General features: G+C 44.8%; 1 protein-coding gene across 4 annotated transcripts in view; it reads left to right on the forward strand.

The window, feature by feature from the left end:
• Nucleotides 1–7,175: 7,175 nt before the first annotated feature.
• Nucleotides 7,176–23,436, forward strand: part of atp2b1a (ATPase plasma membrane Ca2+ transporting 1a) — a 30,614-nt gene continuing 14,353 nt past the window's right edge. For 3 of the 4 annotated variants that reach the window (XM_037459829.2, XM_037459827.2, XM_037459828.2), the window contains exons 1-5: nt 7,176–7,306; nt 15,133–15,633; nt 22,055–22,252; nt 22,547–22,804; nt 22,959–23,084. In XM_037459829.2, coding sequence (XP_037315726.2) covers nt 15,441–15,633; nt 22,055–22,252; nt 22,547–22,804; nt 22,959–23,084 — 775 coding nt within the window. In that variant the 5' untranslated portion in view covers nt 7,176–7,306; nt 15,133–15,440. Of the gene's footprint in view, nt 7,307–15,132; nt 15,634–22,054; nt 22,253–22,546; nt 22,805–22,958; nt 23,085–23,436 lie in introns of those variants that run through there. The other variant, XM_037459830.2, reaches the window with a different exon arrangement.

Genomic DNA, 23,436 nt, shown 5'->3' on the forward strand with positions numbered 1-23,436 from the left:
AAACACAACGTGGTTAAAGTGAGCTGTGCGGTCGAGCGTTTCTGTCGAGGACGGATGAAAGGCAAACCGAGCATTCCGTCGAAAAAAAAAAAAAAAAAGGTCACCTGTTCCCCAAATAATACCTGGAAAGTTTGTAATTAACAAACAGCGGATGGAACAAAGCGTGCATCACACATTTTATGGCTCGGCGCAGTCATCCCCACCTTATCCCACCTTGTCACTAGGTTCAATTATAATTAATTACAAAGCGCCAAACTGACACCCTGCATCAGAGTGAAGCAGGTCGGCACCACTGTGTCAATGGTATCAAACAAACTGAGATGTTTGGAAGAACAGCAATCCTCCAGGCAGACATGGTTGCTTGTGACTTTTGACATTCTCAGGGTGTCACTCGCTGCTCTCTGCGCTCTGACGGCCCGCGGCCGGGTTGGTAATTTGTCATTTCTTAACCCCGCAAACTAAACAGCGCTGTTTCCCTGTTTCTGTGTAACAAAGGGTTCCCTCTCTGTGGTCTCTCTCTCTCTCTCGATCGGGGGAACAAACATTTAAAGTTTATAAATGGCTCTGGCCGCGCGGGGCGTTTCTGAAAGCAAAGTTTTCCCCTCCACACTTCCCTGCATACGTAATTGGAACAGTGGATTGATGAGGGGACACAGTGGCAAACACAGCAACACACACACACACACACACAGGGATACAGGTCATTACATTTACCACTAAGCATCCCCATAAACCCAAGCAGGCATGTCGGACATATCCATCTGCTATGGTAGGATCATACTGGATCTGCCTCTCTCTCTAAATCGGGGTAAGGGGTGGGGTGGGGGGGGGGGTGTGCCAGTGGTAATGATGATGGGGATATGACATGTAACTAAGCAGGGGTATGGTTTTACCCACATTTACAGCTCATCTCCACCAACATGCCACATCGGTTTTGCGCAACAAGATGAAAAAGACAGTTAGCGTTCTTGAAATCCTTTAATCCTATAGGGATGACTGTTTTTTTATTGGCTGTTGCCTATTTTTTTCTGCAACTGTCTCTGAGTCCCACAGTTCAATTCGATGCTTGTTTTGCAGCGCTTGTGTTATTATTAGATTTGTGTCAATACGATCCCCAGACTTTTGTGTTATTACATCCACATAACGTTCTGCTTCTATTTTGAAACCATTCACCTCTCTCTCTCACACAAACGCCGTTTTCTTCCACGGTATGAAGGCCAAGGCCGTTACCTCCAGCGGGGCAAGGTGTGTGTTTGTGCGTGCATCATGAGTGTGTGTGTGCGCTCCGGGGGGGGCGGGGGGGGGGGGGGGGGGGGTTTGCACTGCACCAAGAACCATAGGCTCTCTTCTGTAACCCTCTCTTGCTCTCTTCCCTCGCTCTGCCTGCCTTCTTTCCCTCCCGGGGGAAAAGCCCCCATGCGAAAATGGAAGAAATAGGGGTGTAAAGGGCACCGAGTTCCCATTGGATCTACTCCTCTATGCCCCATCTGTGCCCAGTCCATGCCACTCTGCTTTGGACATGGCGAAAGCTCTGCACCAGCTTGTGCAAGCATGCACTCTCAAAGTGGCCCCTTCTCCTTTGCTCTCCGCACATTCTGTGGGTTGAGCATAAATCCGACGTGGTGCTGTAATTAAGTTGCCATTAATTGTTGTGCCTTGTTCCAAGTGGCGCTGCTCACACTTTGGGGGGGGGGGGGGGGGGGGGGGGAAGCGGCACATTTATAGGATCTGATGGGCTCCACGCCTAACTGAGCAACTAAAGTCTTAATTACCGCCTGTCCAAAGTCATCTCTGGCGGAGAGCTGTTCTTTTATAAGTTGTCCTTTCTAGCAATAAATTACTAAAAAACACCTTGAACTGTTACAGTTCTCATGAAGTGTACATTAAGTGCTTTCTTTTATAAGTTATCCTTTCTATCAATACATTACTAATAAACACCTTGAGCCGTTACGTTTCTCGTCCAGTGTACATTAAGTGTCCCCCACCTTGTTTTTTTTTTTTGTGCTTTAACTGCAGTAGTTTTGTATTTCATTTTCCATGTTCATTTCCGTTGGACTCTTAACGGCTGCGTTTTCCATGAGTCTAAATGTGAACTCTCAGGTGGTTTCTGTGCCTTGGCCGTAATTGAATCGAGACTATTTATATGCCCTACATTTTATGACGAGTAAATGTTCACTGGCCTGAATAAAAGACTCTTTCCAGCTCTACCGCTGGCCAAGCTAAATGTAAATACAGAAGACATCGACGGAAAACAGGCCATGGAAAACACGTCCTGGAAGGCAGTGGCAGTCACCCCTCAACACTGCTAACACCCTTCCATGGCTCCACTGTGACTTCACACACACACACACACACACACACACACACTCGAGTTTATATGGTGAAGGCATACAATAACCCCACACTCTTCCACTCACACACCCTCGCACTGGGCCGGGTGGGTTGCTGTCCTGACAAAGTCTAACCTCAATGGGCACTTGAGGTGAATTATTGTTTGCAAGTGGAAACTTGGCTTGATAATCTCAATGCTGCTGGCTCAGGGCTGAGTAAGACCACTGTCTCCTTCCCTTGCACAAACACATAGCTTTTGTGTTACCATCTCTATTTCCAGTCCACACTTATTTGCTGACTCTTTTACAATAACTCCTTTTCCGTCCTGTCTGTGTTTTTTTGCTCCGTCTTTTCTTCCTTTTCGAAATCTTCTGTTTCCCTTTTTTTTTTTTTTTATCTGTTTCTCTCCGCTGCTCTTTTCCCAACAACTCTGGCCTTCATCCTAGAGGCCGTTCACCTCTCCGTGGCTGCCCTCGCCGGTGCCTGCAGTAAATTCCAGGGTAGCTGGAAACACAAACATGCACAAGCCCAGGGCGAGCGGCGCAGTCACGACAGACCCCCCCCTCCAGTCCCCCCCCCCCCCTCCGTCCTTACCACCACAACACCTTCCACCACCACCTCTCTCTCTCTCTCCTCTCCTTTCACACAAGTGGTCTCTTCTGTGTGTGCGCATGTCTGCTTCGCAAAGTGTCAGCTCAGAACTTCTCTTGGATGTTTACCTGTAATTTCACGCGTCTGTTCCTCCGGTTGCTTTGTCAGCCAGCAGAGTGTGTGTGCGTGTGTGTGTGTGTGTCCTAATCATATAATTGATGATTCTTCCAGCAGACATAAACCAATGTTTGGACTCTTGTGGATTTCAGGGCAAATGTGATTACAGTGATTGTGGCAGACTAATGACGTGCTAGATAAGAACGCTTTGTTATTACAATGTGCGAGGCGCATCCTTAATACAAACTTTGCCTGATTGACGGACCAACCTTCCTGCTGCAATGATGGGTCTAGCAATGCGCCAATAGGAATTTCACAACTACGAAATGCAAGCACAGAAAAGGATTCATTTTTTTACTTGCGATTGGAAAATTCTCACACATCATCACTTCCCAATGATCTTTATGCAACACCATTTTTTCTCTTCCTTTAAAAAAAAAGGAAGCCCTCTTAGCCAAATGTGCTGAGCCAGTGGAAAATTCAACCTACATACATGAGGCCAAGGAGTGTTGAAAGATTGGTTGACCAAATAACCATACAAGCCCTCCCTGATAGGACCCGGTTCTGCAAATGGAGTAAGGAAACATCTTCATGTTTGCGTCTTTTTCCACTTGTCACCGGCTCTCCAAGTGCACCATCGCCTTTTCCACCGCGGCCATGTGTTTACTTAAAAATAGTCGAGGGAATAACTGATAATCTCTATGTGGCCCATGATTTATTGTTTCCAGTCACTTTGGCATTTCCATTGTGCACAGTTGGGCAAATGCATTAATCAGTTTGCAGCAGCGTGCAATCTAAAAGTGTGATAAGATGCAAGTAAGTTCCGCTCCCACTGCAGACTTATTCCCCCGGTGGCAGTTGCTAGACACTCTTTGACTGAACCTGCAATTATTTGTCAACTCCTTCTGTCTCTTGTTGGGTGAAGGGCTTTACCCCAGTAATTAAAGGTCTATGTTGGGATGGACACACTCACAGACAGCCCACACACAAGCATGGCTATCTGGTGTATTGTCAAATTGGATCACACTTTTGGCCACTTTTTTGTTTACTTTCTCTGTCTTCTTTCAACCTAAATTAATCTAATGTTTTGGTTTTGAGTGTTTTTTAAATACAAAAGTTAGCCTGAAGGAAATATTGCCTTTTGGGGAAATGATTTGACGCGTTCTCAATACGACAGGAACGAAAACATTAGCATGCAGACAGGCTATTGACACTTGACATTTACAGTAGTTCACGAAACGCTCCAGAGCATATGGCAAATTTCCACTGAAAACCTGAATCAACAGCAAGATTCCGACAACATCTGTTGGGAAAGGATTTTTTTTTTTTTTTTTTTACGCAATGCTCCACATCTTGAGACAGATTCTGTTGCAAATACATGCTCCACTTCCCCCCCCCCCCCCCCCCCCCCCCCCCCCCGCAGAAACAGATAATTAATTTTCTCCATTAGCAAATCAGACAACCAGACAGCCCACAGAACTGTTGTGTGGACACATACAGCTAAAAGGTCCTTTGTGTGGTGCTTCACAATCTTTTTCACTCCTGCGGTCTCAAAGTGTTTAATTGGATTGAAGTGGAGATTAAGTGGTTCAGTCTCTGATGACGCAGAGCAGAATACTGTCTACTATTCGTCACATTTAGGTGCATGATGCACATGCAGACGCTGACAAGAAGGAAAACTTTGACTGGAAATATCTATAAGTTCTGCGTGAAGAATGCTGTTTTTGCCTTGTACACATGCATTTCATCAACTCGTCTCATAGCTCAGTTTTGGGGGATTTGTTTTGAGTTTCACATTCTTACCATTGTATTTAAATATCATGCATTTTATTGGAACAATTTGACATTTCGGGAAATGTTCTAATAAGCTTTCCGTCTGACTGTTAAATGGAGAGATGGACGTCATTTTTTTATCCAGAAATGTAATGTAAGGCTTCAGCTAGCAGCCGCTTAGTTTGGCACAAATACATAAAAGTTCTGGCACATTAACACAGAAATCATGCACACACAATCGTAAAAAGGACAATTTGCCCTTGAATTTGGGGTTATGTGACAGACTATTTTTTAGTTTGGTTGGTGTCACTCAACCAGCCTTGTTGTTCTTGTTGAAATTCTACCATGGAATAGATGTAAATAGTTAATTTGGGATCTTAAGGCATATTTTTGAGTTACCACAGGCCATAAGCTTGCAGTATTAACACCCCCCCCCCCCATATTACATGCTTGTTAAGCGCCTCCCCTGGCTTGAGCAATATCTGATCAACTAAGAAGAAAGATAAACAGACCGATGGACAACCAAAGACAAACAGAGAAAAATGGGCGGCACCCGCGTTAGAGTGACATCTTCCCAGGATGGGAATCAGGAAACTACCAAAACCACTGAAAACAAACTGGTAAAATGGCAGGCGTGAAAAAGTTCTTGTCTCTCTGGCTTTTTAGGGTTTGAAGGTCCACAGAGCACTGCCAGTATGCCGGTCCTGGCTCAGCTGAGACCTGCTACTGTTGGATGTTTCGAGAAAAGCATTGACGGTGAAGCGCTGCAACAGCTATAGTTTGAAGTCTGACAGCAGAAGATTGACTGACAGCAAAGGGTGCGGAGAAGCATTTGTGACACCCACACTGACTTTATAATCCCACTGACTCTGCTTTTGCAGACATTGGTAAAAATTCCACTTGTGTTACTTATATATATTATAACACTTACCAAAATTATACTCTATTTCAGAAATCAGGTTTTCAGTTTTAAACAATTAATATATATTCATCTATCTGACTGTTGCTCTTTCTGCTTTTGTCTCTACCAGATTGCATGAGTCAACTTACGTAATAAATGATTTTCCTGCTTCTTCTACTTTCAAAATATTATATGTTGACCAAGACGTGAGCCGGAAAGTTCTGATGAAAAGTAATTTTCCAACTAAATTCAAGGTTGCACATGGGTGTGAACCCGTTGAACCTTTCCCCTGTACACAGATCTGAAGAGAGAAAAGCTCCTTTGCACTTGAGACTAAAGTGTTACTGATAAATCCCATTATGTCAAGACAGCAAGTATATTACACTGAGATTTGACCTCAACCTAAGTAGTTTTCTGTTTATCATCAACCAACACTCGTGTCTTTTTCAAGGAAGCGTCCACCACGCAGTTATGATATAAAGTAATTTGCCAAAAGGCAGTGTCTTTACCGAATTTTGTTTGTGCATCTGACACATTATTTACCTTAAGTGGAAATAAATACTGAAATTTGTATTGTGCATGTATTGAACATGCTTTTTTCAAGTCATTGACCTATGCTCATTGTGCTTTGCATCTTACTGTGCAAGTCTCAGTAAACGGTAAAAGGGAAGATTGCCCTCTTACATTCTAATGAAATGCAGTTCATTCCATCTCTCTGTCGCTTGATCGCTGTAATGGGAAGGCTGATTACCAAGTGTGTTAGTCTTTTCAACAGGACCAAAGAAAGGAGTCATTGAATTCACAGAAGAAGAAGCGCTACGTCATGGAAAGAATGACGTCAGGTTTGATTAGGCGCCAAGGGAAGAGACTTGTGTAGCCTAGGTGGAGGCACAGCAAAAGCGATGTTTCGGTTTGTGCTTTTTACAAGCTGCATCATATGATGGGGTTGAACTGTTGAATAATCATGTTATTATAAATCGACACTGGGTAAGTAGGGGGGGAGGGGTGTTTCATGACGTAACCGTTTCCATAGGCGACTGATATGCCGCCTAAACCAATGGGAATCCACACCAGTGGTCCATACCCAACCTCCTTTTGACGTGCTTCATATGTCAGCGGCGGTATTGTGACAGCAATGAACCAGGCGAGACAAGATGACTCCCGTCAACATTCTTCCGCCTTTGTCAAATTTTGCGTTAGAGGAAAAGGAGCTAATCTTGAGCTAGCTGCGTGTCTAACATTGCGTCCCGTATGCTTTTTTTAATAAGTAAAGCTCAAGTTTAAAAAAATGCTTTAGCGTTACAGGAGAATGACTGGTCGTTAGACGTGTACTCGATGTTCGTGAGTCTAACCTGCGTTACAACGCTGCGGCACGCAAGTGTCACGTGCTTTCCGGTTGAGCAGAGAGGGCTGCCCCCGGGCTCAAGTGGGAGGGTTACTATCTTGACCGTTCCGGCCGGAGACTTCCTCTGTGGCTGTGACAGCGCAGTGGGCGGGATTTTACCTCAGATCAGGGGAGAGAGTCTAGTCTCTGGTGAGACTGAGGGGGAGTTACAGAGAGAAAGGGACCTGGGGTGCTCTTCAGAGAACGGAGTGAGTATTTTTTTTTTTGTAATCAGTTTGTTTGTAATTTCTCTGCTATCGCTACAAAATGTCCTCACGGCGCAGGGCTGCTTCCCAGGTTTACGTTGCGGAGGAAAACCCTGACCGGTTAAGTCTTCATTTATGTGTACGATGATCAACGACGGGCAAGCCACCGGTGGGTAGCTGCCCTGGTTAGTTAGCTTTAAACCAAGCTAACATCGTTAGCCGACGTTATATCTCGGGAGAGATACTGGGCACTGGGCGTCTCTTTTTTTTTCTTCCCCCAAAACCAGGTACCAAATCAGCCGGGATGCCACCAGATTTCATTTAGTTGCGCTAGGGCAACATTGACTCGTGCATTACCCAGGGTGAAGTTTTCCGACATGTCACGCTCTTAGAAGTACTCGGTGTGCATTTAACTTATATTTTTCACTCTGCATAAGCTAACGGCGGGGAGCTAGTTCGGCTAACACTACACGCTAACCCCTGGAAGGCTGTTTTTTTTTGCGTTGGATTTCACGCTTCAGTCTCCCGCGGACATCGCGTCTCATCGTTGGGAGACCGCATGTGACAAAAACGACAGAGACCCTCAAAAAGGAGAACCCGTACAACGTCGCGGGAAAGGTTAACGTTAACGTCACCCGCGTTTCATTCTGCCTCTCTCTCTCTCTCTCTCTCTCTCATTTTAACGACGCGCTATTAAACGTTAACGTGAACTCTCCGCCGCCGTAACCGGGGAATAAGTGTCGAGCAGGACCGGAGCGGTATTCACTGATCCCGTAACGCGTGTATCGGACTGACTTGTCTCCAAACCGAGGGGGTGGGTCGGGGGGTGGGGGGGGGGGGTACACACAGTGAATATTTAATTTAAGGAATATCAGTGACGTTGCATACCGCACGGTAACGTCATCTCGTGACGTCAGAGGCAGGCGTCGACGCGTTGAACCGCATTTTGCCGGTGTGGGATGGATGCATCTTAACGGAATCTATCCCATATTCTCTTCCGAACTTTCCACCTGCCGCAAGTTGATTACTTTTAGAGGCTAACGCGCTCGGGACCGGTTCGGCTGGACAAATGAATGAAGCGTCGCACTTTTTGCCTGCACGTTTTTTTTGTGTGTAGAGTGCAGCCACTGAGCACCCTTGGGTGTCTTCGTTCGAAGGATCACTCCACTTATTCAATTAAACTGCACCAGGTTTGCTGCCGTCCTGTGTGTGGGGAAGTGACCTGTGATCTCCCAGTGGTTTTTCCACTCGACGCATCACCCAGTTGGTGTTATATAGTTGTAATAAAGGTATTGGAATGGCCAAGCGTTAAAGTCCAAACACCTGGTCGATGAAAATCAAACCACTATCTGTCCGAGCCCTTTGAACCCAGTCTGTTGCTGTCACTCAAAAATGGCAAAAATATATTTTCCTTTTCCTCACTATAGCGTGCTTTTTCATAATGGCCCGCTGTGCTCACCCAGAAGGATATGAGTCGGTATTTTCTTACACATATTTTGGAAAATGGAAGTATCTCAGGCGAGATCACTTGACCTCCTCGGCTGTGGGGTTCAGCCCGATCCTGTTTTCCCTTACTAGGATTTCTAGACTGACAGCTTTTCAAGAAAAAGGCTGTGTTTCATTCTCTATTAGGTGCACCCACGATTAATTAGCCATGCTCGGTACTGTGTGTTTTCAACTAATTAATATTTGCTGCTAAAATAAGTGCTGTTTGCTTCTCACGCAGACACATCGCGATGATGCAGTGTAGTGAGTCTACTTTCTTCCAGGCAGTTCTCTCCTGTTACTTCTGTCCCTAACTCTGCACTTTAGTCTAATTACAAGCATGCCATTTAAATCTTGGTAACATTCTTATGAGTGGCAAAATTTGTTGACATTTTTTGCAATTTTGATACAGAATTGTATACAAAATTATTTTAGAGGTGAGCCGCGATTGGTTAATAATTTCAGGGGACAAAGCTAAATACAGTCTACAAGTACAACATATATATGGTAACATTTACTTAGTTAGGATGACATTTTGCTTATCTTGCTTTCTGTGGATCGCAAGTCCAAGGCTACTTCAAACAGATGGTTTAGGTTACATGGAGTTCTGAATCATTCATTACGTTCTCATTTATCATGCAAGTATACGAATCAGTACACATTTACATTTGTGTGTCAAAGTGAATATGCTTCTTTTTGACAAAGACAGAAAAGCTATTAGTATAAACTTGGCACTTCACAATAAAATAATTCTGAGGCATGCGCCGCTGAATATAATGAATTAGTCATCAAGATAGCTAGAAGGTTTGACTATGCTTAATGTCATTCTTGCAGACATTTCTTAGGTTTGGCATTTCTGAAAAGCTGGTGGGCTTCATGGCTTGACATGTCACTTATCAAAATTATATTTTCTAAAGTATAGTGAAATATGTAGTTGTCTTAAGAGTGCCTGCATATTAGACTTGAATAATAATGATCCAGTCTATGATTTAAACCTAATAGCATCTTTGAATCTATAAAACGTAGCCAACACGACTCCAAAGTGGTTTCATTGTAATCTTCTCCACGCAGCCAAACTGTCATCGCAGCGGTTTCCTGAAGCCCTGCCACCGGACCAGTGGGGAGAGGCCTCCCTCGTCCTCCTGCTCTGTTCAACCAGTGCACAATTCCAACCGTTGCGAAATTAAAAGAAAAACCAAAGTCCTCGTTACTAGAAGTATTTTGTCTATTTGTATTATCGACATGCGGACAAAATCTTTTATGTCTGTGTCGCTAAGTGAAAGGGAGGGGAACGTTCTGTTTTTTTAGGATGAAAGATAATCTTATTTTAAGATCACATCTCTAGTCATCTATGGACAAATCCACCTTCACAATTTTGTCTTGGGGGCTTCTAGTGACGCCTCCATTACAGCACAGAATGCACTTTCTGTGTCGGTGACGGCACGGATGGTCAGTTTGAAACCCTCTCGGGGTGTGAGGTTGGTATTCTTACTCGGCCGTAAACCACTATAGTATGATATGGTTTTTACAGCTTAGGCTGGCTTTTCCCAAAAGAAGGTAAAAACCTAGCCGATCGTAGCCAGGATTCGCTGTCTGCATTGGTTCACTTCCACTTTAGTTCATGACGCCGTTGTCTTCGGCCCTCCACACGTGGGATTCCCTACCGCGCGTCTTGGTGTAGTGACTTCAATGCTCAACTCTCGCGGCTTCTGAAATTGTAATGGTAAGGACAGCGAGGTCACGCCGCGGCGGGATCATGGCAGGGCGGCACGACCTCAGGCCGCCGAGCTGCTGTGTAGAATAACGCATGACAAAGGACCCACAGAGCCTCTCATCTTCAAAGTGCCGCGATGAAAGCTGCTTCCTTTCGGTATATTTTTCATCCTTTGGACGCAAAGGACTCTGTCGCGTCCGAATAGAATCATCCCTGACAAAAAGAAAGGAGACTTAAAATACGATCACGGTTTAACGAGGACTCTACGTTATTAAAAGACTGCGACAAATATGATTGATTGTTGGTACTTAGAGTCTTTTATAGGATATGATGTTCCTCTGATGTGAAGAAACCCTGCCATGCTTTGATCTTGTGTTTATATAGTGCTAAAATGCTAAGAGGATGACATAATAAACCCAGTGTCCACATCAGCTATATTCTCTCCTATATTCTAGTGTGTCATGTTTGACAAAAACACACTTAACAGGAAGAAGTCAGTTCCCTCACTTAACTATGCAGAGATTGAATGAGCCCTAATAAGGTCAATTTGGGGGCATTTTGTGTGGGAGGGGGCAAAAGCTGTAATGTATATTTATTTTGTGTTTTGATCTATGGAGACTCTTCTAGGCTAGCATTTTCTTCTGCATCATTTTTGTGATGCAACCTTCCCATTTGGATTATTATTGGGGGGGAAAAATAAATCACTGGAATTCCTAAAAGAATTTATTTAGGACCAACATTAATTTAGATGTGAAGTACATTACTTTGATAAATGATGTTCTTAATCTATATCAGAAGGCTATTAATTCAAAAGCATCCTTTTGAAAGAAAAAAAAAAGATATACAGGGACTACATGTTTGTGTCTCTACCCTCGTTAATTGCTGCCGCTTTTAGACCTGAGTCAGAAGATTACGGTTCATTATTTTAGATTGCGTGTTCGCTCCGTACATGCTGTAAGAAGAGCTGAAAGGTAAAAGTATGTCGACTGCGACACCTCTGACTGCGCGTTGGTGTGAATCTGCAGCCCGGGGGCGGCGCAGAGTGTCCAGTCTGCGGGGTGGAGTGGCGTACAAGAAGGACTGGGTGTCTCGGATCTTGTACCCTCCACATTTACATGGCCTGACCCAGTTCAGCAACGGCTAGCAGCAGGGGGAGGGGGGTAGTCTAGGGGAAGCTAAAAATACCACCCCCCTCGCATTAGGCAGCTCCATTGCAGAGGGATCCCTAGAATTGCTATCTTGACTTGCATCGAGCCGTTGGCACGTAGAGGCGTGCAAACTGCCAGAGGGTTTCCTTTTGCGTGGAAACAAAGATATGAGAATGTTTCTGAGATGCTCGCCATTGTCGTCCGATCGGCTGGTTTTTCCCATTATTTGCTTTGCTGCGACCTCCTCGTTGGGCGGGGGGGGGGTTTCAGTGTGAATGTGCTTGATCGCAGCCGTAAATAGCTTCACGGCGGAGAGGAGACTTGTGACTTATAAGAAGACACCGGTCCTTCGCTCTGAGCTCCGGTGTTTGGCCTCTGTTGCGTTGAAAGGGGTTATCCTCGGCCTGTGTCGTTCCACCATATCATGCCAGCTGTTGGCCTGGCGATCCAATCACAATGATTTTCCACTGTTGTGACATCTGACCTGCGCCGCAACCCGAAACTGTCGGAGCGCAGCGAATGTTGGCACTTCCTTCATCCTGGCGTGGTTGCCCGCTCGTGGGCTTAAGGGGTTGGGAATGCGGCAGAGGGCTCGCAAAGTTGGACACGAGGCCGGGGAAATGGAGAGGGCAGGGCGCTGCGTTCGCTACTATGGGCCGCACGTGTGCTCCGCCCGTGCCATGTAGTGGCGAAGGCGAGAGAAATTCCTGCTCTTTCCTTCAGCGACCAATCAAACATTTGGATGGCGCCATCGCAATGTGCACGATGACAAAAAGAATGCCCTATTCCCGAGAAACACTTGTCCTTTTGATTGAATTTGTAGGGAGGGGGGGGGAGAAGCGCTTCCGTTGGGCACAAGGAGCTCAAAGGCTTGCTAACACAAAAACCCTCTTGTTCTTAGATGTGAAAGGTTAGGATGTGTTCACTGTGAATGGGCAAAAGGCGGCTGAACCCATAACAAATGGGCAAGCTTGTTGTTTTCTGTTCTGGTCCTATTTTAATTTGAAGAAGAGTAATATGGTGACAAATAGTATTCAGAGCGTAGCAGTGCCATCGAAAAGGGCCTTTATGTAATATTACAATTCATTTTACAAAAGACTTACTAGCTACAAGGGTATAACAACGACATTTAATGTGGGACAGAAACTGACCCAATGCTCTCTAACACGGTTCAGCTGTGTGATGAATGGATGAGTCCCTACTCCAAGTCATGGGGCACGTGCCGTCTTAGTCATTGGTCGGCATAAAGATGTTGCATAACTAACCTACTCTACAATTGTAACACTTTTAACGTGTCACAATGGAATGACTGTTGCGCCAATATGTCTATAACGTGCATTACAAGATGTAATAAATGGATGAAGGCTAGGCGTCAACATGCCTTCCGACCCCCCCCCCCCCCCCGCTCCCTAAACTAGTGGTCAGCACAACAGGTAAAGAAGTATTTTCTTTAGGAGATTTCCGTGATCTCTCACACCTTGGTAATACACGGGGCCCTCAATCACCCTATTGCTGTGTAATAAATAATATATTCTGGTCTGTTTTCCATGGCAGATGGCTTCAAATAGAATCTCAACATGTGACTGAATAGTTTCCAAGAAACTCAATGGAATAAGCTGCAAGCGTTCATTTGTGCACTGAGCAATGATAAAAGCTAAAATGTTCTCTCCTTCGGTGTCCCAGTTTTCAGCTCTGACACTTTTTGCGTTTTGGGTGTTAGTTTGGAGTTGCACGTTTTGAAGTCCTGTTCGGTGCAAAGACCGATGCAGCGTGTTCTCTGAAACATCGTTTGCTTTTTGTGACGCTCGTGAATGCAGGATGTCGTTAAAGCCTCCCCCCCCCTTTTTGTCATGGATCACATGGCTGAGTCCAGGTGACCATGGCAGCACAAAATATATATTTTTTTCCCCCGAAAGTACCACGTATGTTCACGTCCGGTGGTTTAAAGTAGAATCTATTGCTCTCTCGACATATTGGCACCTTCCCACCTCCAGCCGTTGTCGCTTTATTGCTCCCGTGACGTTTCGGCTTCTGTCCGACCTGCACCGCCTCAAATTCCTATCAACCCGGTGGACGTGAATGATTCAGCCTCCATTGTGTTTGCTGATTAAAGCTGAATAGACAGCAGCCTCTCATTACAATGGACTTTCCCCTGTAGAGGACCATAGAGCTCCCTGATGCCACAGATAGTCTTAATTAGATTAAACTGAAGGCTTTTCCTGAGGTAATCAGTCACTTGGTCACCACCAGTTACACTGCGGGGCAGCTGGTGGCTGGGGATTTTGCATTCTGTAAATTTTAATTTGATTTTAATAGCCCACCTTCTGTATGTTGATATATTATTTTTGGTGTTTATCAAAAGGCTTTGACTGTAAAGCTTTACGTAACAGCTTTTTGTACTGGAGATGGAAATTATTAATGATTAGGTTTGGAATAAACCTTGGGAAACACTTCTGTGCAAATATTAGAACAGTTATTTAAAGCAGCGGTCTGCTATGCTGAAATAACAGAGCGTATGATGCCTTAATTGACCAATCTGAATGCAGTATTCAACATGTGGCCTATGTACTTGCACTTAAGATGAATCAATGGCTAGTAGCTTAGATAGATAATGAATACCAAATGGGTGCGGTACTATTGTACAGTGGTTTGAGTGATAATATACTAAGATATTATTGTCATCCAAACATTTTTTTTAAACACTTAATAATAATCCTATACTGTTAAAGATCAATGAGTAGGTAACCCATACAGCAGTAAAATTGTTCTGACCAGTGATTAATCCAGCATCTTTCATGTAGACAGGTATTTTAACACATTTTATTCAACCATACAGAAATGAGTAATTGCCTAGTCCCGTTATAAATATCTTTGATGTTTATCTGTATGTCTTTTTTTTAATTCTCAAGCACATATAATCACAGTGGTCAATTTAAATCCCAAGAATTGTGAGGTGCTGTTTGCTGTGCGTGAAACGGCTTTTATTTATCAGCAGGAGATCAACATGGTAGAGAGAGTGGAGTATCTTTACATTTTCTCTGCACAGAAGAACCCTGGGATCCACTCGGAGCACACTGATTACTGAATGCTCATGCCCACGTGCTAAGAGCAGCGAGCACGTACCTGATAAGAAGAGATGATGAAATTATAACCGTTTTAGTACTCAAGTACCGCTAATAAAAAATATCTTGCCAATAGCCGTAGGCAGTTTTGCAAGTGACTTTGCTAATTGTCTCGAACTACAAGGTGGCGGTATCGTTACGTTTCAGGCCTCCTCAGAACACAGCTGTTAGGGAAATGTAAAGATGTGATGCATAATCCCCTCCAGTGTGTCATAAGACATTTCAGAAAAACAGTTTGGGGTGGCCAGTCATGAGCTGTCAGTGTGATAGGACTTAATGCTCTGGGGAAATGCATGAAATAACAAGCCGTACTAATGACACCTCTTTTGTTCTCTTGGTATGTTTGATCTTCTCTTTCAGATCTGCGTTCATGGTGATCTCCGCCTCCTGTGGGTGATCCTCGGTCACCATGAAAGACTAGGAACTCGGCTCTCCAAGGGGAATGGCTTGTTTTGTAATATCCCAGCCCTGCTACCTGCCGAATGACTCCAGCTGCCTCTGAAGGGCCTGTCCGCTGTTTATGGGAACTACCACTGCTTTTGATCTCTTGAGGATTTAAGCTTTTCCAGGAGAACACTTCCCCCCCCCCCACCCCCATCCCTCCTATTTTTGAACCCCGCCGTTGAGCCGAAGCAGCAACCCTTTAAGAGAGTGTAGCCGGCGAGACGATGGCGAACAACTCGTACAGCGGGGTGAAGAACTCCATGGTGGAGGCCAACCACGATGGAGAGTTTGGCTGCACACTCAAAGAACTGCGCTCCCTTATGGAACTGAGAGGCGCAGAGGCCATAGGCCTAATCGGGGATACTTATGAGGATGTTCACGGACTCTGCAACCGGTTAAAAACGTCGCCCGTAGATGGTATAGTAACCCCCCCCCACACACACACACACACACACACACACACACACACACACACACACACAATATCATGACTGTGGGTTAATTGGATGAAATACAGGATGTTTTTCACAACGGCGCCAGTAGCGAGTGCCGTTGGAATGCTAATGTGGCGCACACATAGTTGGGGAGGCGTGTCACTGGCCCCATCATCCACACTGTGGATACCTTGACATCACTTCCTTGGAAAACTCATATGCCGGACAGGTGGCCGGCGCAGGCTGGCTCTGACCTGGGCCAGTCCTGCTCTATTTCAAGGCCCCGTGGATATGTCCCTCACACCCTCCCCCTTTTCCTGTTTCACCTCTGTGTACGTGTGTGTGTGTGTGTGTGCGCCTCTGTGCTTCAGAGAGACCAGCTGTCTGCCTGGGCACAGCACCAGGCTGCAGGCAGGTCAATGTCCCACATGTGGCGGACAAAACGAGAGGCTGTAAGGCTGGTTAGTAACGACACGGAGACGTCGGCGAAGGAGTGAGTTCGTCTTTTGAACGTCTCCTCTGCGTCCTCACCGCCACTCGTACGCCAACAAACTCTTTACCGTGAAGGTAGCAGCGGGTAAAAAAAAATAAATAAAATACTAGTTAAGTTGCTGAAGAACCCGGGTTAAGCACTGATGGTAGACAGCGCCTCTCGCTCTTTTTTTAAATTTGTATTCATTTTATTTATTTATTTTTACCCTTTTCTGCCTTTTCTTTATTTCTCTATCTCAGTTGCACCTCCATAGACAGGCTGCCTAATCGCCAGAATGACCTTGACTGAACTCTTATTGGAGGGGATTTTCTGTTTGATCCCAGATTAAAACGGCACCGCATATTCACTACTACAGCAGCAGCAGCAGCAGCAGCAGCAGTCCTCTGTATGCAGTGTCTCAACGCAAGCAAAGCATTTCCTGCGTCGCATCTTGTTTTTAAAAGGCCGAAATTTGGAAGCCGAGAGGAAGAGCGAGCTGTCCAAACACGCATGTAGTAACGCAGAGTCCTGTCACATCAGTGACTTATCTGTCCCTGCTCAGACAAGCTGTGCTACAAAAAAAAAAAAAATCAAAAGAATGTGTATGGTTGAGGCTCATCAGCTTTTTTCGACATTTAGATTTACAGCACAAAGACTTTTAAAGTCTTAGCACGGTATTGAGTAGATAAGATAATACCGCAAACATGTTCGGAATATCAAACTACTTTCAATCCCTGCCGCGGCTTTACAATCTTTATCTTTATTCAGCATAGTCCGTATTTACCATCTTCGGTTCATCAAACACGGTTTGAGTCTGAGAGAATATTAGATTATTTCTGGATTCTTGTTATGGAACAAATCCTTTGTTTTGAAATAGACTTTTCTACTTTGAAAAGGCCAACTAGTTTTTACATTTTTCCGCGGTTATTTACAACTGCGCTCACTTAGGTTCCACTCGGAATGGAGCCACTTCCGGTTTCAATTGGCTCATTCCCCATTAGCCTGCAAAATTAAGAAGAATTAAAGATTTTCAGAAGCTCGACAATTGAAAAGGGATTTATAGTTTGTTGGTTGGTCATTTCACAAACATCTTAAACCGATCCTTTGCTAATCCTGCACATTTCCAAGCTCATTTGCTCCTCCAACGAGGTTTGACTGAACTCCTCTGTTGCCGCTGTACCGCTCTACTTCCGTTTGTTCTGTATCTGGATTAGGGCTGGATAATGTTACTAATAATCGATACTGCGATTCCCCATGCCGCCCTTTGGACCTGGTGTATATAAAGATCTACGATCTCCCAGGTCCCTTCAATTCCAATTCACTGTGCTGTGATTCATTATTTATTTTGATCATTAACATACCGGTGCTCTGATTTTGAAAATACCTAATTATGCACACTGTGCTTTCTGAATTGTGGTAATGATACTTATTCAAATATTACCCCTTGTCTGTTTGACAAATGTAAGCCATTAACGCAATCACACCACTGCAGAATAATACTATAAAAGCCAGAAGGCCATTAGTCACAGGTGGAACAAATCACAATTGTTTTTAGTTAAGATTTTTTTTTTTTTGTGCCTTTTATTTGAACGGCTGCAGAATGACAAGACGAGGAGGAATAGAGATGAGTTTTGAATCGATTTGACCCAACTTTGTCTTTCTAACATTTGCCCTCCTTCCGAAGTGCGCTGCACTTCTCAAAACAAATCCCGTCTCCATAGCAGTGAGGATCCCTTGTGTGGTGGAAAGAGAGAGCTCACCAGTACCTGAGGCTCCCGCAGGTGGCCTGGTGTTATTTGTTCACTTCCTCTGAGCATGCAGACGTTTCCTTTTCGTTCTGAGCAAGATAACGGGAGGAAATGGGCACCCGCGAAGTCTTAGTTTCCCCTCCTGTTTTCTTTCTACTCTGTTAGATATAAATATATTCACTCGCCTTTTTTTATTTTTTATGATTGTACAGTCATCTCTGTGGCTCTAGTGCGAGTTTTCGTCGAACATGCAAACGAAAAATAACAGCATTGATTTGTCACCAGGGTTACCCTGGCCTGGGCCCGGGGATTACACATTTCAACCGGAGGCCCGCATTACGTACTCAGGGTATGGAGGCTGAAAGACGTGGCTGTTTACCGTGCAGGGAGGGTCCAAGGAAAAAGGCCCTCTTGAGTTGCGATATGGAAAAGTGTAGCGAGAGGCTGCAGTGTAAAAATACTTTTCAATGACGAGGCCCAATCAAGGGGAGCGATGCAGCCGTATGGCTTCACCTTTTGATTAGTCAGGACATCAGAGCCTCTGCTGAACCAGGAGTCATTTTCATTCTTTTTATTTTGTCTTTTATTTGTCTCTTGTGACCCCCAAGCCCCCCCCCCCCCCCCCCCCACCCTTACACCAGCTATTTCTAATACTAGATCACTGGAGATTTGTAATAAAATTCCCATCCTTTAACCACATTTTCTCAGCATTTAATGTCGCCTCTCAGGGTCACAGTATTGTACTCCAAAGTGTACCCAGATGTCTGTATTTAGGCTTTGGGGTGATTCCTTTCCCGTGCCCAAACCAGTTGATGCTTAAGGGCTGGACTGTAGATGTGCAGAAATGGCCAGCCAGAGTCTTAACTTTCATTGGTAATATTGTAAAATGATTCGTTATGGTGGTTTTAGAAGTAGAAAGCAATGAAATCACCACGTATGTTCACTTTGAGAATTTGGCCATGTTCTCTCGTACAAACCGTTTGAGATGTTTAATTTGTAGAGTCCCAACTGAGCTTTGTCTCATTCCGTGGTCCTCCGAGAATACCAGAGTAGGTTGCAAAACAAAGAAGCACATGCTTATGATTTAAATTGCACAGTAATACTGACTTAACACTAGTTCTGGAGGTAAATAGATCCTGCTATGGTGATGAGGGTGGCAAAGTCTCATTTGTCGAGCAAAGCCCTGCTCATTTGTACAGAATCTGCTTGTGTGCAGCAACAGGCAAAGTTCCCCGATGGGTTCTAATTGGGAATGTGAAGCAAAGACAGTACAGGGATGAAAGCTAGTGTATGTTTAAAGGGAACATTTTGATCTTTTAGTAGGACCTAGTCGTTTTATAAAATACTGCAGGGGGGGGGGGGGAGGGGGAGTGATCAGACACACTTTTACCATTTTGAGCGGTCTGTGTCTGGTGGTACAGCAATGTTTAGTTCGGCTTTGTAAATTAAAAAAAGAAAAGATTTTCCAAAGAGGCTTTCTCTGTGATTCAATTGCTTACACAGATGTACCTTTTGTGTAAAACCTAATAATCTGCTCTTTATACGATAAAAGTAATACTATATCTAGAGCAGCTATTATGGGAATCCTATAATCCAATTATCCGTCTTCGCCTCTGATGAGCATAATATCATATTAACATACCCAGATTTGGGGCTAACCTTTCAGCGATGGGAACGTCGATGAGAATGTCTCGTTTCACTCCAGATGATACTGGCAAAGCGCACACAAACAAGTTCCGAGGCAAACAATTTCTTTGATTTGGCTCACCGTTTAGAAAATTATTATAATTATAGGAGTCAGAAGCACACTTTACATAAATATCACAACTTCCTTCCGGGGACTCTTTGAAGTGGGAATGAAAAGTAGAGCACACTTCTACGCCATGTCGTTTTTTAAAAAGTTTTTTTTAGCTGTCATTCTTGTCATACTTGTAGTTCCCACCTAGGATCCGGTTAAGTTTCTAAACTCTGCAGGGTTCACCTGTGCTACAAGTTGTTCACACAAAGCAGGCTGCGATCTGCATGAAAGTCGTGCTCTTTGAAATGGCTCGTGTCCGGTGCGTAGCGTCTGATCGCGCTGGACGCGAGGGGGAATTGCGACTCCGTTTCACTCAAATTGGGACGGGCCCGGCGTGAAGGCTTGACTCCTCGACCCCAGCCCCCCCCCCCCCCCCCCCCCCCCACTCGTTCAAGTCAAAGGGGTCAGCTGGGGACAAGCGTCCAAATTAAGCGGTTAACGGCCAGCGGCCTGACTCGGGGCCCACTCTGGGGCCCACGGGCGACCTTTTTTCTGTTTGCGTGTCCAATGGAGGGTCGCCGACCGTCCCGCCGCTTGTGTTCAGTGCGCTGATGAGAAGGTAGAATGCGGTGCAACATTGAGCGGGTCGCTAGCTGTCAGCGTGTCTTCATTAGAGGCGTAGAGAGTCAAAGAGGACAGGGAAAGACAACCCGCCGGCTGTTAAATGCGCTGGTGAGTCATTGCTTACATTACTTGATGATGATGTTGTTCAATTTTTGCATTTATTTGTAACAATTTGCATTCAGATTGTCTTGGTCGCTATAAACAATCTATTGATTTATTTTGGAATTGTAAATCAGCGTAACGATCTTCGATAGCTAAAGGATTGTTCGTGGTCAATTTGAATAGTGACTCTCAACCATCAGTGCTGGATTTGTTATGGAACCATAGCTTTAACATTGATTTATCACTCCCAAAATACACATTTACTGCAGCGTAATAGCAGATGATGGAGGCTGGAAATTTCACTCCATGTCAGAAAGCTATAAAAATGTTTACATGACAAGAAGCTGAAAGTGATAGTTGCCTGGGATGGATATCAGGAAAAACCCATACGTTATATTCCAGAATAATATCAAGCCAATAGAAGTTGTTCCAATTTTGCACACTGAAGTGAAAAGTGGGGGAAAACAAAGAAAAAAATATAATTTTTATACAAATGCAAAGCCTACTTTGCAATCATCAACAAGGAGTCCTTCACTAAAACATTTCTTCTTTAACAAGAGCCCACAAGGACATGTATTCACGTTGCCAGTCTTATTTTATTCAACCGGTTCTATATTGTCTATCTGTTGGAGAAGCTGGAACCAGATAACCTTTCCTTGAAAAAAAAAAAAAAAAAAAGAGATTCTCTTGTCATTTTCTTTACCCCTTTTCACCTACCCCCCCGTTTCAGATGAAGAATGGTCTCTATGGCAGATGTGGCAGAAACAATGCGCCTCGCTCCCCGGGCAGTTTTCACCGCAGACTCATTACCCAAATGTGCTGTCATGATTTGCATTGTACTTCTAGTCGCTGCGAGTGCGTATCAGCCTCCCCGCCCCCCCCCCCCCCCCCCCGACCAATCCGCTTCCCTGTAGAGACGTCGCTACTCTGCGTGCAGCTTCCCTTCGGACGCCAGTAGCTGCGCTCTTCATTTGTCTCAGTCGGTCGCAAACCCCACCCGAACCTGTTTGCCTGTCCGTAGCGGTTTCACACAGTGTCTCTGTTCCGGCCCTCCCCAATTCTGCTCCACTTTCTCTCTCTGCCACACTACACACACATACACACGTGTGCGTGCAGTCAGTCAGCGTGAATAGAACTGGGGAGGGAAGAAAAAAAAATAAGAAACTGTCACGCATCATCAAATGTGCAAAGGCCCTTTTGAATATATGACTGTGCCCCGTGGGGGCATTTCAGTGGTCTGCTGCAGACGGCTCTCTGTGCACATGCATGATAGGGCGTCCGGCCGAGCCCACGTGCGATGCGTCAGAGAAACGACTACAACAGGACGGCAGTGTAGTGTACGTAAGCAACCCCCGTGGCTCTGAAGCCGAGTCGACCTCCCGAGTCAGTCGGCCATTGTCTTTCTGGGATTAGATGTGACCCCGGTTGTTGTTTTTTCTGCACACCCAACAGAGGTAAAACTGTTTTGCATGCCCACAGAATGTGTGCCATTGTTGTCCAAAGTCGCCTCTTTAGTGTCCCGTCAGAAATACTCATTCTTTCTGGGGCCCAGTGATGAGAGTAACACTCAATAACTTGATTTTATGTCAGCTCTCCTCCTGCAAACAAGGATGTGAATATTTAAGCTATGTATGTTTGTCGGAGATTAAAATCCAAGCGATTTTTAAAGCATCATTTTAAAATCTAATCATTTTGTCCTCTTTCTTTTCCCCCTCCCTAGGTCTAAGTGGACAGCCTGGAGACATCGAGAAGCGGAAAACAGTGTTTGGGGAAAATTTAATACCACCCAAAAAGCCCAAAACTTTCTTACAGTTAGTGTGGGAGGCGCTACAAGATGTCACACTGATCATCCTAGAAGTGGCAGCCGTAGTTTCACTAGGCCTTTCTTTTTATAGACCTCCAGATGCCGAAAGAGAACGTAAGCAACACTTTCATTACAATTTCCTATTTCCTTTTCTTTTTATTAGTCGATTGAATATTTCGGACATGGAAATCATGTTCTGTGTCTAACAAGGGTTTGCCGCGGCTTGTCATTCGTCCAGTTAATTCATTTCATGGTAAAATCGTATGAAACATCCTCTTTTCCTAGCGTTTTACACTGCATTCGTTCTCCTCAAAGTGTGCATGTAATTGCGTCCTTGGGGTGGTGGTGGTGATTTATGCTAGGATTGTTGATGAACTGGTATTCAGAACGCTCCGCGTCCCTCTGCAGACTGCGGGAGGGCCGCTGGCGGTGTGGAGGATGAGAACGAGTCGGAAGCAGGCTGGATCGAGGGCGCTGCCATTCTCCTGTCCGTCATCTGTGTCGTGCTGGTGACCGCGTTCAACGACTGGAGTAAAGAGAAGCAGTTCAGGGGCCTACAGAGCCGCATCGAGCAGGAGCAGAAGTTCACCGTGGTCCGTGGGGGACAAGTTATCCAGATTCCTGTGGCGGAGATTGTGGTCGGCGACGTCGCGCAGATCAAATACGGTGAGAGGAGGAAGCGATTTGTGTCCACGTCACATGTTTAAAATATGGGGAATGCTTAGGATCAATAGCATGTAATCCAAGAGCCATTCAAATTGAATAAATATGACTATTGATCTTCCTAATTAAAGATGTGTCTTCTGCTTGTGCGTTTCAGGTGACCTTTTGCCTGCTGACGGAGTCCTGATCCAGGGCAACGATCTTAAGATCGATGAGAGCTCCCTCACAGGAGAGTCGGACCATGTCAAGAAAACGCAAGAAAAAGATCCAATGATGTTATCGGGTAAGTTGAAACCTCCTTTTGAAAGTGCCATCTTGACAATGACATTTATCAGCTTCAAAACAGCATTTATGAATCTCAACCAACTCTTACCAATTATCTTGCAATTATAAAAAGAAAAATCATCAAAGATGTGTTTTTTTTTTATTCTAAAAATAATTTGCTGCAAATAAACCTTTGCAAGCTTCAGTATCCAGAACTCCTGCCCCAAGTAACGGCGTAATAGATTTCAGGTTCTGCTGCGTATAGAGAGTCCACGAAGCCTCTTAATTCTGCAGAAACACTTCTTGTTTGGTTCTTCTGGCTCTCTGCTGCCACGTGCGTGCGTGTGTGTGTGTGTGTGTGTGTTTTTTTT

Source organism: Pungitius pungitius, chromosome 2 (assembly GCF_949316345.1).
Source record: "Pungitius pungitius chromosome 2, fPunPun2.1, whole genome shotgun sequence".
Lineage (NCBI taxonomy): Eukaryota > Metazoa > Chordata > Actinopteri > Perciformes > Gasterosteidae > Pungitius > Pungitius pungitius.